A 17,743-nucleotide genomic window follows, 5' to 3' on the forward strand; every position below is an offset into this window, starting at 1 on the left:
TAGAGATAAACATTTTTTAGCTGTCCTTAACCATTACGAGATAGCCAGACCGGTAAATAAAGGATCTATAATTGCGTACCATTTATTAGAATTAACTATATTTTTGCTAGAAATAAACAATTTTAGCTGTCCTTATCCATAACAAGATAGCCAGACCTGTAAATTAAGGATCTATAACCCATTTGCGGGTACCATTGCGGGGCAAAAATGGGTTTATAGATCCTTAATTTACAGGTCTGGCTATCTCGTAATGGCTAATGACTACTAAAAATGTTTATTTCTACGAAAAGATATAGTTTATTCTAAATAAATGGGTAGGCGAAAATGGGTTTATAGATACTTAATCTACAGGTCTGGCTATCTCGTAATGGTTAAGGACAGCTAAAAATGTTTATTTCTAGCAGCAAATATAGTTAATTCTGAACAAATGGTACGCAAAAAAGGGTTTATAGATACTTAATTTACAGGTCTGGCTATCTCTTAATGGCTAAGGACTGCTAGAAATGTTTATTTCTAGCAAAAAATATAGTTTTTTCTGAATAAATGATACGCAAAAATGGTTTTATAGATACTTAATTTACAGGTCTGGCTATCTCGTAATTGTTAAGGACAGCTGAAAATGTTTATTTCTAGCAGCAAATATAGTTTATTCTAAACAAATGAGTAGGCGAAAATGGGTTTATAGATACTTAATTTACAGGTCTGGCCATCTCATAATGGCTAAGGACAGCTAAAAATATTTATTTCTAGCAGCAAATATGGTTTATTCTAAATAAATAGTCCGCAAAAATGGGTTAATAAATACTTAATTTACAGGTCTGCTTATCTCATAATGGTTAAGGACTGATAAAAATGTTTATTTCTAGCAAAAAATATAGTTTATTCTAAATAAATGGTACTCAAAAATGGGTTTATAGATACTTAATTTACAGGTCTGGCTATCTTGTAATGGTTGAGGACAGCTAAAAATGTTTATTTCTAGCAGCAAATATGGTTTATTCTAAATAAATAGTAGGCAAAAATGGGTTAATAAATACTTAATTTACAGGTCTAGCTATCTCATAATGGCTAAGGACAGCTAAAAATAATGATTTCTACCAAAAAATATATTTTATTCTAAACAAATGGTACCCACAAATGGGTTTATAGATCCTTAATTTACAGGTCTGGCTATCTCGTAATGGCTAAGGACAGTAAAAATGTTTATTTCTAGCAACAAACATAGTTTATGCTAAATAAATGGTACGCAAAAATGGGTTTTATAGTTACTTAATTCTCTATATATTACAGTCTTTTCAGAATTAACTATATTTGCTGCTAGAAATAAACATTTTTAGCGGTCCTTACCCATTACGAGATAACCAGACCTGTAAATTAATTATCTATAAACCCATTTTTGCGTACCATTTATTTAGAATTAACTATATTATTTTGGTAGAAATATATATTTTTAGCAGTCCTTAGCAATTACGAGATAGCAAGACCTGTAAATTAAGGATATATAAACCCATTTTTGCGTACCCTTTATTTAGAATAAACTATATTGTTTGCTATAAATAAACATTTTTAGCTGTCCTTAACCATTACGTGATAGCCATACCTGTAAATTAAGTATCTATAAACCTATTTTTGCGTACCATTTATTTAGAATAAACTATATTTTTTTGTAGAAATAAACATTTTTAGAAGTCCTTAGCCATTACGAAATAGCCAGACCTGTAAATTAAGTATCTATAAACCCATTTATGGGTTCCATTTTTTCAGAATTAACTATATTTTTTGCTAGAAATAAACATTCTAGCACTTTCTCCTTCTTTGGCACAGTGACAAACTATCTGCATTCATTTCAATTAATAACTGTATTTATTTTTTTCAAACTCATCTTAAAAATAAAACTTCACCTCAAATGTCCTTCTGAACTCGAGCCATAAAAATAATAAAAAATATGAAAAAAAAAGCTTAAAGTGAACGAATACAGCCGTAAGCACGTTGCATGTCATTTTGAGAAAAAGTAACCTAAAAGGCATCCCGAGGTAGCTTTTGCCGCAAATTTTTACGATTTACCGAAATTACATAAGCGAGGTATTTCCTTAAGGTCAATTGTAGCATGTATGAAATCCCCATGCTTTCGATATTTGGAAAGTGGTTATGTACAGCCTTCAAACCTTTGCTTTATTCTCAAAAATCGTACATATGCAATTCGCTAGATTTAGTGGAAAAACTTAAACCTCCCTAGTCAACATTTGTAATGAGTATTATATGTATTTTCAGTTCCGTAATTCTTTTTAACAAAAAAAGGTCTCCCTACGAGAGCACCACTATCCGGATTATTAGCGAACATTTATGTAGAACACCTTGAAAATTGGACCTTAAATTCATATTTTTTTTAAAATTTCTATCGGTGGCGTTATATGGATGATGTAATATCGCTCTGGAATTATGGGGAAAATGAACTTAGGGGCTTTCTAGATCACCTTAATACATATGACCGAAATTTACAATTTACCTTAGGAATTGAAAATGCAATTAAATTTTTGTTTTCTGGATGTATTAATTATTCGTAGCATTGATAAACTGGATTTTACAATTTACAGAAAACCCTCACAAAATAACTTATATCTACATTTTAAATCCAAATACCCCTTCCCCCACAAGTTAAAGGAGGTGTTATTACATCTTTTGTCGATCATTCCCTAAACATTTGCTCTGATTCTTACATCACAGATGAGCTAAATTTTATTAGAGTCATTAGGGAACAAAGAAGAATTCAACGTTTCGTAAACAATTTTCAAACTGTATCAAACCGCCTTTAAATTAGTCGATCAGAAAATGTGCTTTGATAATAGTTGTTTCAATGCGTCTTAATTTTTAAGATGCTGGTAATTTTTTTTTATAGTGATTTTATTGCTGGATGTTTGCATGAATAGCTGAAGTATCTAAGGTTAGTAAATAGAAATTTCAAAACGAGGAAGCATTTTAGGCCACGGGGGGTCTTACTAAAAAAAGATAACCTTCTAAATGACATGTTTGATAATGTTAGGTAAAAAGTATCAGAATTGGATGTTCAAAGCAACCGCTTGTCTATGTCTTGAAACATAAGATCAGAAATGACGTTCTGATAGCTTTTTTCTTACACATTTTTAAATCTTAATGGAGCCTCTATAATAAAATTGGGGGGTATCCTCAAAAAAAAGTTGGAAGGGTGGGGGCCCCTAGGAGGTTGCGGAGAGATGACCCTTGAAGGTTGAGGCCATTGATGCTATCGGTCCTTGATGTTCAAATCCATAATCGTCTCACTAGTTGATTTCGAAGGATTTCTATGGATTGTTCATAATTTCTTTATTAAAATTCTTTTCTTAGCATTTACATCACTATTAGTATCAACTTTTTAGTATACTAGAATGTTAAAGCATATTTTATATTGATAACGATGCTTAAATGGTACGTGTGTATTATATAGACCATAGTCGAGAACCACCCCAAAAAATAATATGTATATCTTGATAGAGTTAGCATTCCCTGAGATACCTTACCTTTTCGTCTCTACTTTCAAATCCCTGAAAATATCAATTAATCTCTGACGTTTCCTATGTTCTGGCAACTGTGCACAGATACATTTTAAATTCCTATCTTATTACTTCTACTCTGGTCTAAACAACAACAACAACAAAAAATAATACATTATACCCATATCGATCTTCACTATAAAAATGTCAAGCCTTCCAATCACTTTCTACTATTAAAAAGGGCACTAGGCCTTTCGATTTCCGATCGAATGAGCCCTGAGTTTCTATGACAACGCTTTCTATAAACACCTTATATGCCCCCAGGGCATAAATTAAAACCTTTACCCTAATGGCCGTTAGGGTGGTTGTCATCCTCTAAGACCTAATTTCCAGAACTTTCAACTACGTTAAAAAAATTACTATCTCAAAATTTTGATTGGATGTTTTTGGGGAAATGGTGGGCGTGAGAGGGGCGTTAGTCGCTCTCCAATCACTTTCAACTATTGAAAAAGGCACTAGCACTTTCAATTTTCATTCAAATGAGCCCTTTTGAAGTTTCTACGACAACGCTTTCAATAAAAACCTCATATGCCCCCAGGGCATAACTTAAAACCCTTGCCCTGAGGGCTGGGGAAAATTAGGTGCTGAAAGCGTCTTTTGATTAACTTGACTAAGTGTTTTATTTCTTGAGTATACTTTTGAGAATATCTAGAAATCCTGACACAGCCAATGATCTATAAGAGCTTGCTTGAAATACAGTTAGTCAGGAACAAAACGTTTTTGGACTAGTTCTGGGCAGCCTAACAACCCTCCTCCCCTACCCTCTACTAAAAAAATGATTTTCTTGTCCTACATAGTGATACCTGAACGTTTCGAGCTAATCAGACTTCTAATCAACCTAATCAACCTATATGTACACAATGGGAAAATTGCATAATTTACGCCCACTGCCCCAAAGGTCATGGGGATCATTTCATTGCAGGAGACATATATTTCCAGCCTTTTGACTATTTTGGAAAAAATAGCCGACTTGAATTTTGATCGGGTGAGTTTGGACAAGGTAGGGAGCAAGCAGCCAAAAGAGCAGGCTCATATTTACCAGTAGGCTGCACTAGGCCCACGCCAAGGGGCCAACAATGCCAGGGGGCACAATAAATTATCACTGAGTAATTTTTTCTTAATAAAAATTGGAATGATGTAATTTATCGTCAAAGTGCCAGGGTGCAGTCCTCCACAGCGCTGCCTATTCATAGAAAAGTGATTTTAAAACAACACAGGAATTCCGTGGCCGCTTATAAACTGTCAGATGTCTCCTAAGAATAACAGCTGCGAGTTTGGTATCACCTCTCTCTTTCCTTAATTTTGGCTCATCAGGTGCTTTCTGTTCAGTGCATCTACTATCCCTGAATTTTTGAGGATTTCCCCGCGAATCTCGCAAAAATGGAGTGGCAAAAACGCTTGGGCCTAGAAACCTCAAAGCTTTAAATCCGATCCTGAGCCATGGGAGTGGGAATGGTTGTCCTTCTATCGCTTTTGACTCTTGAAAGGAAAACTCGATTGAACTCCTCCAAAATTCCCATGACCACCCCTTTCATATGAATTGGTCTAGTAAATACAAATAATACATTTAATCCACTTCCCCCTTTACTTAGCACTACTGTATTGACTGTGACGGCGCATGGACTATTTCTAGCAAAATACCTATCTAATGAGGAAATCACTAGAGCTTTTTAAGTTCTTTTTCAATCTTTAAGGATTTTGTTTTTCCCAGTGAATGAATAAAATATACGTAGTAGCCTTGTGGGGGCCATTATTGAGGTAAAACTTTTAACATCCGTAATTAAAATTCTTATTAATAGAAGTAATAGAAATAAACCATTCATTACCTTATTTTGACATTACAAGGCACGTATAAAGTAAATCAAAACATTTAGCAAGAAAAAAACAATCTAAAAGATCCATCCAGAAAATACGAATTCAAATTGAAATAGTGAGAAAAAGTACGGATCATACAGAAAGTCAAAATTACAGATCATACAGAAAGTATGAATTCGTTCAAATACCAATCCAACCGGTATGATGTTATAATTTGTTTTCGGCAGAACTCTCGGCTGCAGCTTCAAATTGTTTTTGTCTTTCGGCTATTTCTCCGTTCTCTTCCTCTTGGAGTCTAGAAAATATAGATTTATGCAATGATACAGAGTTTCATGGAAAGCGACTACTGGTTAATTATTGCTGTTGCCTCTTTTTTTCTATTATAAAAGTAATCAAGTAATTTCTTTAACAGGTTTTCTGACATCCCATACAAAGTAAGCTTGATTTACACATTCGTTTAAGAATATCATTGCGTTTTGGGAAACCCATTATGGCGAAGAAAACCTTGAACCAAACTTTATTCCTTCGATTAATTTTCATCTTTGCTATTTTAGATGCCCAAATAAAATAAACTACATCAAATTTTCTCCATTTCTGTGCTAAACAAGTGCAACAATTAATATCCGTATATGAGGGGGGCTAAACCTTCCTAAACTCACGGTCTTTACACTAGTTTTACTTTCTGTTGCAATACTTCATGAAAGATTACTCAAACACAAGGGTATTTGAATTTGAATGAGATGTATTTTTAAAGAACTTTAAGACTTCAGCGTAAAGAGGGAGAATTGAGGAAGGGACAATCTCTTATTTATAGAATAATTTATATTCTATTTTAGCTGTAATGTTGCTCCTTACTTTCAGTTGAAATTTTTTATCTAATTTCTGAATTTTTCCCATCCCTCGTCTAATATTTAACCGGCAACATTTGGCCTAACTTTCCTCCCCACGGAAAATTTTTCCCACAAAAAAATTCCCCGCAGAAAATACTCCACAAAAGCAAGGAACAACTAGTTTAAAAGAAGTACTTTAGTCATAAGAATGAAACATTTATTTCTGTTACAAAGTGGTTGCTCTAGCCGAAGGAAGCTGCAGGACATTTTTCTCAGAGGTCCTACCCCTAGCTGCTTGCCTGAGTTCAGATGGCGTTGTTTTATTTAGCAAGCTGCTGGCTTGAGTTCAGATGTCTTTGGGTCCCGAAATTAATCTTTGGGTCCCGACACTGCCCCGGTTTAGATACCAAAGATCATCCACCCGGGTAGAGACCCAGGATTAAAAGTCTGTTGATGCTGAGCCCAGTCCGTCTCCAGAGATAGCAATTCACCTTAACTCCACTCATTAACTACAAAACTAGATAAATCAAATACAAATTAAAACTACATAGTCAAATCACGTAAAATTTTAATTTAGTTTTATGCTCCTTTTTGCCCAGTTACATCAATGTATGCTTTTCCTATATAAAAGCTAAAAGTCTAAAAATCGCTGCTTGGTGTTGAAAAGCTTGATATTCTTTCCTGTGCATTTTTCACTTTTCATCCGCTTGATGGTGATCTTCCCAGATCTAATAGATTTACATCATCCATTTTATCTGATCGATCGGGTTACCAGTTCCATAGCTCTCAGAATATTCAAATCCTGCTGACTCCAGCACTAAATTTTGATTTTAATCTTTTAATTGAGCGTCTTGGCCATGTTATACGGAAATAACCTTCCTGATTCGGCTGTGAGAGCCACTCGTTTCATTCATTTAAATGACTTACAAAAAAATTGTGTTTTCATATGATTTTTTAAAGTTTTCCTTTATTATTGTTATTGGTTATTTGGGTTCCATTGAAGCGGGTCGTGTTTTTGCTGATTGATCAGAAAAAATTATTAAAAACTTCTGAAATCTTTTCAACTCTCTCACTTTTATGTAATTAATTTATTTTATTTACTGTATATGAATTGGTGTTTAAATATTATTTGAATCTTTTCCCTCATTCACCCTTCTTTGTGGAGATCAGTGTCTTGCACTTGGTGAATGACATTTTTTGGTGGAGATTGTTATCTGTTCTTATAAATATTAGGGATTATAATAGATTATCATCAGATTATAGAAAGAATGGTAACACCAAATGTGTTTTGTTAATTATTACATCTCCCCAGTCCTGATTTCACGCAGTTGAAAAATTTGGACTTAATTGCCTACATCTGGAATCTTAACTTGGTTTGGAATGTCTGCTTCTATTAGAATCGACTCTAGCTCTGCGATTTTTTCTTCAGGAACCATGATGTCAACATTTCCAATTCTGGGAGGGGTCCAAAAGTCATATTTGCCATTTTCGTAAAGGTTGGCTAAAATTTGTACTTGTTCTCTGTTCCGTGTAACTGCTCGGGTTACCTGGTACCTGAAAAAATACCTGAACGCTTAGAACAATTATTCACTTAAATGTAAACTACATCATGTTTAATTCCCCCCCCCCGTATACCCCGTGATGCTTAAGATTAATGTCAAATTATGAAAGTTTTCAGCTTTTAAGGCAATGCTTTGTGAATCGGTTTCATATGTGTAGGCTACTTAAGTTAAACAAGACAGTAAATTTTCCAGATATTAGAGGGGCTTCCGCCTCCATCAAACACTCCTTACATAAAAACTCCGCTTTTAGTCAAAATGCATTATTTGTATTTCAAATATCAGAGTGTCCGTCAAAATTTACCATATTCCACATAAGAGGGGAGTTGTCATCCCTTCAACACAAAAATTGTAAACTTAGTGTAATTACATTATTCCAAACTAAGCGAGATTAAGGGACAAACTCTCCATTGAAGGGCCACTCATGGAAGGCGTGTAAATTTGAGCCTCGAAAAAACATTCTGTGACCTTAGGTACCCGCCTCTCCAGAGAAAAGGATCCTCTGACCTTCCCTCTAATCAAAGAGTTCGTGGTTACGAAATGGGAGCAAGGAGCAACTTGGCCCAATAGTAACTAAAACTCTAAAAACAGTATTTTGATAAAAATAGACACATCAAAAAAATTGGCTTTTGATGCTGATCCCAAACGTGTAAAGTTCATTAAGATGAAAAAAGCTACGTAAAGTTCAAAAGCTACGAGCCGATGAATATTTGCCTGATTTTCGAAAAAGGGGGAAACAACAAGAGTCAAGCGATCTTAGTGAAAATTACATCATCGGATTTACCATATCAGAGAACCCTCTGATGATACTGAGATTATGAGATACAGAGGAATTTTCAAGGTCTTATCTACAAAATGCGGAATTAACAAAAAAAAAGTTTTTCAAAGAGTGAGGGTTGTACCATAAAAAGCAAGGGTCGAGGAGGGGAAGCCCCCCCCCCCCCCTATACAGATTAATTTCTGTTTTTTATGTTTTAATGCTGATCCTTACTTTTAGCTGAAAATAAAAAAACATTTTTTTTTTTTTTATTTAATAGCACAGTAGAAGATTAACTATTCAATACTGTATTATCCTTGGCATTACCATATAAACAGTCTATATAACGGCAAATTCTTTGAAATACTAAAAATTCAAGATTCCAGGGGGGGGGGGAACCAAAATGTTATGTACCAGTATTTATAGTTATACATTAAGTGGCTCTTTACTGATTCTCACTCAGCATCATTTTTGACCCAATTCGGTGGAAGTTGTTGTTTTACGGGATAAATGGTAGAATTCTTTATTTTGCTATAGCCTCCTCTATTTTATTAAATTAATTAAAAAAATACAAAAAAAAAGTTTCAAAAAAAAGTAAAGAACTCATTTAAACCAAAAATGAACAAAAAATAGAATCAAATAAACTACCGAGCATACAACTACCACAAATCAGTATCAAAAAATAAATGAAACCCAAAATAAACAGAAATTAAAATAAATAACAGAGTCAAACTCAAATCGAGCAGAAATTAATATGAGTAGGTTTCTAAACCCAATGCTTTCTAAAAGCCAGAATATAATTTGTACTTTAATGAAAAAATTCAAATGAATTTACTGAAAAAAAAAATGGACGGTCAGTTTAATATACATATGCTGATAATCATTCCTTAAAATCTTAATTAATTTCTGATTTCTTAAAGTTATAAAAATGAAAACATTTAAAAGAATTTTTTTCGACAAAAATGTTGATCGGAAATGTTCGGGGAAATGATGGGCATGGGGCGGGGGTGATTCTCCCTCGGATTACTTTTGACTATTAAAAAGGACAATAGCCCTCTCAATTTCCAATCCAAAGACCCCTTTTGAAGTTTTTACGACAAAAATTTCTATAAAAACATTATATGCCCCCAGGGTATATCTTATAATCTTAACCATTAGGGCTGTGGGGGGGGGGGGGGGTCATGCTAAAAAACATAACTTCCGGACCCTTCAACTACGTTCAAAAAAATGGCCATTAAACCAGTTTTTCGGCTTCCCCGTCTATATCCAACTCGTGATTTGTATTCAGATTTTGGAATAGCTCCACTTGATCAAATCATACAAAAACTAAACTTATCGCTTGCTTACTCTGCTTTCCACAATAATCTTCCACCTCAACTACTAACCTATTATAATTCGGAAGCCCACTGTCTCCGTTCATCCAATAGAGGCTTTAAAATTCCTAAATGCGTTTCAAGTGCTGCCCAGCAATCTACCATTTACAAATCTATTATTCAATGGAACAAAATTCCCTCCAGTGTTGAACTTGCCACAAGTTTTTGCAAGTTGTATAAAAATGTAACAAAACTTGATATTATAATTTAATTTTTCCATTTTTAACAAATTTGCTCTAATTACCAATGTTTTATTGTTCTATTATTTTTTTTTCTCACTGTTACTTTAATTTTTTTTTCTTTTTTTGGTCCTTAAAAAGTTATCTTCTAGAATCTTTATTGTTATTGATGTTTGTGTTATGTTTTTATTCAAATAAAATTGAATTGAATTGAATATCAAAATGTTGATCGGAAGTGTTTGAGGAAAAGATTGGCGTGGGGGGGGGGGGGAATTTGCCCTCCGATCGCTTTTGACTATTAATAAGGGCACTAGCCATCTCTAGTAAGGGCACTTACTCAAAAACATAATTTCTGGACCCTTCAACTAGGTTCAACAAAAGGGCCATATCAAAATGTTGATCGGAAGTGTTTGGGGAAAGGATAGGCGTGGGGGGGGGCATTCGCCCTCCAATCGATTTTGACTATTTGTAATGGCACTAGCCCTCTCAATTACAATTGAATGAGCCCTTTTTGAAGTTTCTACGACAACGCTTTCTATAAAAACCTTATATGCCCCCAGGGTATAACTTACAACCTTTGTCCTGAGGGCTGTGGGGGGCTTGTCATCCTCAAAGAAACAATCTCTTGACCTTTGAACGATGTTGAACAAAATGGCTATCTAAAAATTTAGATTGAATGTGTTCGGAAAAATGGTGGATGTGAGAGGGGGTTAGTTGCCCTCCAATCACTTTTGACTGTTAAAAAGGGGCACTAGCCCTTTCAGTTTCCAATAGAATTAACCCTTTTTGAAGTTTCTACGACAAAACTTTCTATAAAAACCTTATTTGCCCAATGAGTATAACTTACAACCCTTACCCTGAGGAGTATGGGGGGTTTGTCATCCTCAAAGACATAATTGCCAGAACTTTCAACTACATTGAACAAAATGGCCATCTCAAAATTATGATTGGATGTGTTTGGGAAAATGGTGGGTGTGAGAGGGGGGTTAGCTGCCCTGCAATTACTTTCGACTATTAAAAAGGGCACTAGCCCTTTCAATTTCTTGCCCTGAGGGCTCTGAGGGAGTTATGATCCTCAAAGACCTAATTTCCAAAACTTTCAACTGCGTTGAACAAAATGGATATCTAAAAATTTTGATTGCATGTGTTTGGTAAAATGGTGGGCGTAAGAGTGGGGTTAGTTGCCCTCCAATCTCTTTCAACTATTAAAAAGGGCACTAGCCATTTCAATTTTCAATTTAATGAGCCCTTTTTGAAGTTTTACAACAACACTTTTGTAAAAAACCTTATATGCCCCTAGGGCATAACTTACAACCCTGGCCCTGAATTTTTCATCCTCAAAGACATATTTTCCAGAACTTTCAACTAAGTTGAACAAAATTGTTATCTCAAAAATTATACTTGGATGTATTTGGGAAAATGGTGGGCGTGAGAGGGGGGTTAGCTGCCCTCCAATTACTTTCAACTATTAAAAAGGGCACTAGCCCTTTCAATTTCCATTCAAATGAGCCCTTTTTGAGTTTTCTACGACAAAAATTTCTATAAGAACCTTATATGCTCCCAGGGAATAACTTACAACCCTTGCCCTGAGGGTTCTGAGACAGTTATCATCCTCATAGACCTAATGTCAAAAACTACAACTGCGTTGAACAAAATGGATATCTCAAAATTTTGATTGCATGTGTTTGGGGAAATGGTGGACGTGAGAGAAGGGCTAGTTCCCCTCCAATCTCTTTCAACTATGAAAAAAGGCACTAGCCATTTCAATTTCCAATTTAATGAGCCCTTTTTGAAGTTTTTACAACAACGCCATCTATAAAAAACCTTATATTCCCCCAGGGCATAACTTATAACCCTTGCCCTGAGGGCTGTGGGGGGTTTGTCCTCCTCAACGACCTAATTTCCAGATTTTTCAACCACATTGAACAAAATCGTTATCTCAAAATTTTTATTGAATGTGTTTTGGGAAATGGTGGGAGTGAGAGGGGGGTTATTTGCCGTCCAATCACTTTTGACTATTAAAAAGGCACTAGCCCTTTCAATTTCCAATTTAATGAGCCCTTTTTGAAGCTTGTATGACAACGCTTAAAATAAAAACCTTATATGCCCCCAGGGCATAAGGTACAACCCTTGCCCTGAGGTCTGTGGAGGGAGTGTCCTCCTCAAAGGCATAATTTCTAGATCTTTCAACTATGTTGAACAAAATGGCTGTCTCAAAATTTTGATTGGATGTGTTTGGTGAAATGGTGGGCGTGGAAGGGGTGTTAGTTGCCTTCCACTCTTTTCAAACTTTTTTCAAATTGGAATGAGCCTTTTTCATTCCAATTTCCAATCAAATGACCCCTTTTCAAAGTTTCTACAACAACTCCTTCGATACAAAGTGGCCTGGTCTAAGACCAACCAAAGACTAAAACTATTAATAATACATTGTGCCAACATCGTTCTCTACTTAGGCAGTGCTATTGCGCTGCCTATGATAAAAAAGGCATTAGTGCATACCCAATAATGTTTGACCAATGATTCAATATGACCTGCTGTCTTTTCAATGTGTACAATCCTTTGTGGTTGGAAAATTATCTAGAATTAAGGTTGGGAGGATTCGAAAGTCGATTTTAACGGACACAAAGGGTTAGGTGTGTGAATAAAAATCATACTCTACCCAATGACAGAAAATGACGGAGACACTCTTTTTTAAATGAAATATTTGACGATGACGGAAAAATCGATGCCACAAAACGGTGGCATTTATTTCTTTTTCTTGCGAAATATACAGACACCAAACTAAGTATGTGTAAACGATAAAACAGAATTTTCAAGAAGTTCTTGTAAAAAACATTTTGTGGTTACGAACTGTAAGTAAGAAGTGACGCGGCTCAATAGTAGCCGAAACTAAGAAACCGGAAGTTTGACATCAATAGATATATCAAGAGAATCGGCTTATTATGCTGATTTCAAACATATAAGGTTCATTAGGATTAGTTTTACCAATCAAAGGCTACCAGACTAAGAAAATCTGCCTGATATTTGAAAAGGGGTGAGGGGAAACAACCCCAAAAGTAAAATAACTTTAAATAAATCACACCTTCAGATTCAGCTGATCAAAGAACCTTATTGTAGAGGTTTCAAGCTCCTATCTGAAAAATGTGGAAATTTTGTATTCTTTGCCAGAAGAAATATCCCGGATGTGTGTGTTTTTATTCCCCAATCGAACCAATGCTCCTAGAACATCAGGAGAGGGCTCTTTCGAACGGAAATTAAAAGTTATACTGCTCCTTTTAAGTGACCAAAAACTATGGGGTACGTATCCCCTCTCCCATGCATCTTTTTTCCCAAAATCGTCCGATCAAAATTTTTAGATTCAAAATTTTGTTCAGCAGAGTTCTAAGGTCCAAAAACTGTGCCTTTGGAGATGACATGACCCCCTACAACCCTCAGGGATAAATTAGTAAGTTATAAGATTTGCCCATTGGATACGTATAGTATCTGTTATTGGGAAGTTTGCCCGCAAGATTAGTAAAATATGATGTTGCCAATTCAATCAAGTAATTTTCTCTCCTAGCCAGAGTAAATTCATATCCATCAGCCCAACAGCATAATGGCAAAATTGAAGAGGGATATGAATCGTGTAGTTTTTGGGACAACCTTAATTGTCCGGGGTAAATATTTGCCAGGATTGAATTGTCTCAAAGATATTTCTATGGGGAGGGGGTATTTTTCCGTGGAGGTGGAGCCGGTTTTCTCGACATTATTTAAAACACCATCAGAAATTAAATAATAAAAAAGTTTTTTCCAACTGAAAGTAAGCAGCAACATTAAAACTTAAAGCAAACAGAAATGATTAAGTAATTAAAGGGGATAATCCACTCCTCAGCACTACGTCTTTACACTAAAATTTAATTTTGTGTCACAACTCTACTTCTTACAGTGATCAAAACTTTACCGTAAAGAGTGAGGTGTTGAAGAGGGGGCAAATCCCCCTTATATATGTAATAATGTCTGAGCAGCATTGTAACTCTGCTTTCTACGGGAGCCCTCCCCGGATTACTACGGGAGCCCTGCCCCTTTTCCATAGGATTCCTACGGGAGCCTTACCCCTTTTCCATAGGAGCCCTACGGGAGCCCAGTTTCGAGCTGGAATGATTCCTACGAGAGCCCTGTTCCCTGCTGGCAAGATTCCCGCCCTTGACGTCACGACACACCCTCGTGCTTTAAATATCATGAGATTTTAAAGGGCGAGATAGGGGAGCTCCTAATCTCTCGCACCTGTGCAATACAGTCCCTGTTTCTAGCGGCCGACTGTAAGATTCCCACGACATCCCCGTCTGGACTAGCATATCCTTAGTCAAAAGTACCCCCAGACGTGTGTGAAAATGATATGGTAGTGCCTTTCCTCTCTCATGTTTGAATTTTGTAAGCCTTGGGTCTATGAAACCTGAGGAAATAAAGAAAAATAATAAGTAACATAATAAAATTCTCGAAACATTGGCCCTCTAAGCCCTATTTTTTTCGCCTTTTATTTTTATGTTAGTTGTGTTTTTTAACCACTTTTTTCTTTGTTTTAATATTGTTTGTAAATTTGTTTGAAATAATAAAAGTTTTATTTCCAAAGTATGGGTTTTTAAGATTTATTGTTTAGCATGATCAAGGTGTTTACAACATTTAAGCATCCCTTAGTCTTTACCGCTAGAGAAACATTTAGAGCAATTTTGTCTAAAAAATAAATATTTCCTCTGCGCGTTTTGCATAATCGATATTACACCTGACCAGGAGAAGACCGACATGAGCTTGGAATCCCGCCAGGTGTGTAAAGGAATAGACAGATATGTGTCTTGTGACGTGACGGGAATGTGTTATTTCTTGAAAGTATTTCCCTAAAACAGAATATTGGGAATGACGGTTTAGTGCTGTTGCTTGGAGCGCTGATCCAATGGAAGGGAATTGAGCTTTCAAGTCCAAGCGAGGAAAAACAACTCACTGAGCTTTCAAGTCAAAACAAAGAGCTTGGAATCCCGCCAGGTGTGTATATATATATATATATATATATATATATATATATATATATATATATATATATATATATATATATATATATATATATATATATATATATATATATATATATATATATATATATATATATATATATATATATATATATATATATATATATATATATATATATATATATATATATATATATATATATATATATATATATATATGTATGTATATATATATATCAAATTATAGGCTATATTTCCCAATCATTTTGCCATGCCTCGCTCTTTCCTCGACCCTTGTACCCATAAATTCATACAACGTTGACCAAATCAAGAAACGGAAAAAAACACATGGGAAATATAAATCTTAGCCAAGTGGCGTTGGGGATAAAGCATAGTGGAAGCGCATTCAAAATGTGATACCTACAATTTGTTTTGTATATTATGAAGTAAGAATTGTTTTCTTAACATGTTTGCCTTTCAATAGCTCCAATTCTAGGCTTATACTTTTAAAAGTTTTCACACTTTATTAGGTTTTTTGAAAATAGCTCATCCAAAAGGAAAATTCAGCTCTATCGTTGTTTTCGAGAAACAAAAGAGCTTGTGCGACATCAAAATGCTGTTGTTGGAATGTTGAAATGAGCCGGGGGTTAGCACTCTACCTAATATTTAGAGTCAAATCAGCCCGTTTTTAGCTTCAACCCCCCTCTTTACTTTCATCTGAAAACAACTAGCCTATATTATTTTATCTAATCAAGAAAAATCTTTATAATCACATTATTTTGAACAATAGACTTTATCAAAATATTGATAACATTCTAAGAAATTTCCTGTGCATTTTCTTCTTTTTATAGTTTTAATGATTTTTTTTAATCTCCACATTTGGTTTAATTATAATTCTCATAATTTTCCACAAATTGCTTTTTTGCAGTCGTCATTTTTTTTCTTTTTTTTGTATTTAATTTGTAATTCCAGTTTTGACTAGTTCTTTTACATCAATAGAAACCCCATAATGAATTACTTAATAAACAGCTGATGAAGATTGTATTGATGGTTAATTTATTGTGCTTCAAATCTTTTAAACCATATATAAAAATAATTATAGGTACTTTCGTATTAGCCAGTACAAACTGGAGAAGTGAGCCAGGTTATAATTTGGGCTATATATTTGCACAGTAGGGGGGTCACCCGTATTTTGTCTTTGTGGCTATGAAACCGTTTTTTTTTTAGATATTACGAGTATGTACTGGCTAATACGGAAGTACCAAATTATATACACAGCAATGAAACAGGTTAATTAATAAACCGAAAGGGTATTGTAATACCTAAATTCTGTATAAAAAAGGCAAACCCGAAATTTATTTATACAGATAGCAAACAAGCGATTTATATTAGACGGATAATGTGATCATATAATCTATGTTTGAATCCCGCCTTTGATACCGTTTCATATTTGTAACCGTCCAAGATCAAAACAGTTAAGCCATTATCATTCGTAAATACCAGTCAGCCCTTAAGGACACTTCCCTAAAGTATTAAAGTATGATGATCATTTTAGTATAAAAACAAACAAAAAACTTACCCTGTGTAAGAAAATTTTCCAGGAGCAACCATCCCACAGAAAAGTAAAATAATAATCTCTTTCATACTGGAAGCTGGAAGTTTCTGAACTGACCAGATGACGAGTCTATTTGACAAACATGTACTATCCGCCTCCTCAATTGATTGCGTTTCCTTCAAGTAAGTGTAATCAAAACTAGTTTCAAGTATTTTGTAGGAAATGAGATAAATTTTAAGGATAATTTAGTATTTAAACATGTTTTAACAAAAAAATATTCATTGGTTTTAAGAAGAGCCTGTAAAACCTTGAACAAAACTGAAAACAAGTATTTCTTTAGTAATGTTAATAAGCAGTCAAGTACCCACGATAAAGAAAGATCGCTACCGGGCTTAAACGAGCTGAAGAAGGTTTGAATATGGAATCTAGGATATAAATAAGCGATAAAAACGAATACCAGGTGGCGCATTCAAAATTCCTTGCACCAATGGCAAAAAGGGCGTATCTGCAGAAATAGGAAAAAACAAAGATTGGGTATATTTTTATTCTTGGGAGCTTTTTCGAGCTTTTTGTCTGGTAGAATATTCCTCAATGAGTGCATATTCATAGCCAATTCCACTAATGAGGGATTTCAACAGTAGAGGGGAGGGTACTCTCCCCTCTACTTTTCACATTTACCTTGCCCTAACTTGCACTTAAAAGCATTAAGAATTTACGAGTTCTTCGACTGATCGACATTAGCGTGAAAAAGCTATACTCTGTACAATACTAAGTATATCTGCAAGTTCTCTCCCCACCCTAGCTCCTCCGATATGACACAGATCTTTCCACGCTCGGACACCGTCTTTACGCTACTTTTATGCACCTAGCGGATATTTTAAGGGAGCGCTACTTAGCAATTTGATCTCAATACACAAATATCAATGTCATCACTTTAGAGCCGTTCTTTTGCTCTAAGATCTTACATCTGAAATCTCAGATCTCTCTGCAAAAGATTTTTTTTTTCTTTGTTCTAAGAGCTTATAGCTCACTTTTGCTAGCAAAATGTGTGAAGAACGCCATTTTTCTGCCACATACAACAATGATGAGAGAGCTTTGATGGTATA

General features: G+C 34.9%; 1 protein-coding gene across 1 annotated transcript; it reads right to left on the reverse strand.

The window, feature by feature from the left end:
* Nucleotides 1–7,554: 7,554 nt before the first annotated feature.
* LOC148952270 (carboxypeptidase A5-like) lies at nt 7,555–16,774 on the reverse strand. Its single transcript, XM_089089166.1, has 2 exons — nt 16,662–16,774; nt 7,555–7,765 (listed from the first exon to the last, which is right to left on the reverse strand). Exons 1-2 carry the CDS (start codon nt 16,724–16,726, stop codon nt 7,555–7,557), a joined length of 276 nt encoding a protein of 91 aa, XP_088945292.1. The 5' UTR covers nt 16,727–16,774.
* Between the last annotated feature and the right edge of the window lie 969 nt (nt 16,775–17,743).

The sequence above is a fragment of the Artemia sp. Qi Xiang Cuo genome, chromosome 5 (assembly GCF_049724085.1).
Source record: "Artemia sp. Qi Xiang Cuo chromosome 5, ASM4972408v1, whole genome shotgun sequence".
Lineage (NCBI taxonomy): Eukaryota > Metazoa > Arthropoda > Branchiopoda > Anostraca > Artemiidae > Artemia > Artemia sp. Qi Xiang Cuo.

Excerpts from the sequence above, each read along its gene's own strand:
- LOC148952270 (XM_089089166.1), bottom strand. The coding sequence starts at position 16,726 with ATGAAAGAGATTATTATTTTACTTTTCTGTGGGATGGTTGCTCCTGGA. Across the intron at positions 7,766-16,661 it reads GGAAAATTTTCTTACACAGG|GTACCAGGTAACCCGAGCAG; the intron begins GTAAGTTTTTTG and ends GTATTTTTTCAG.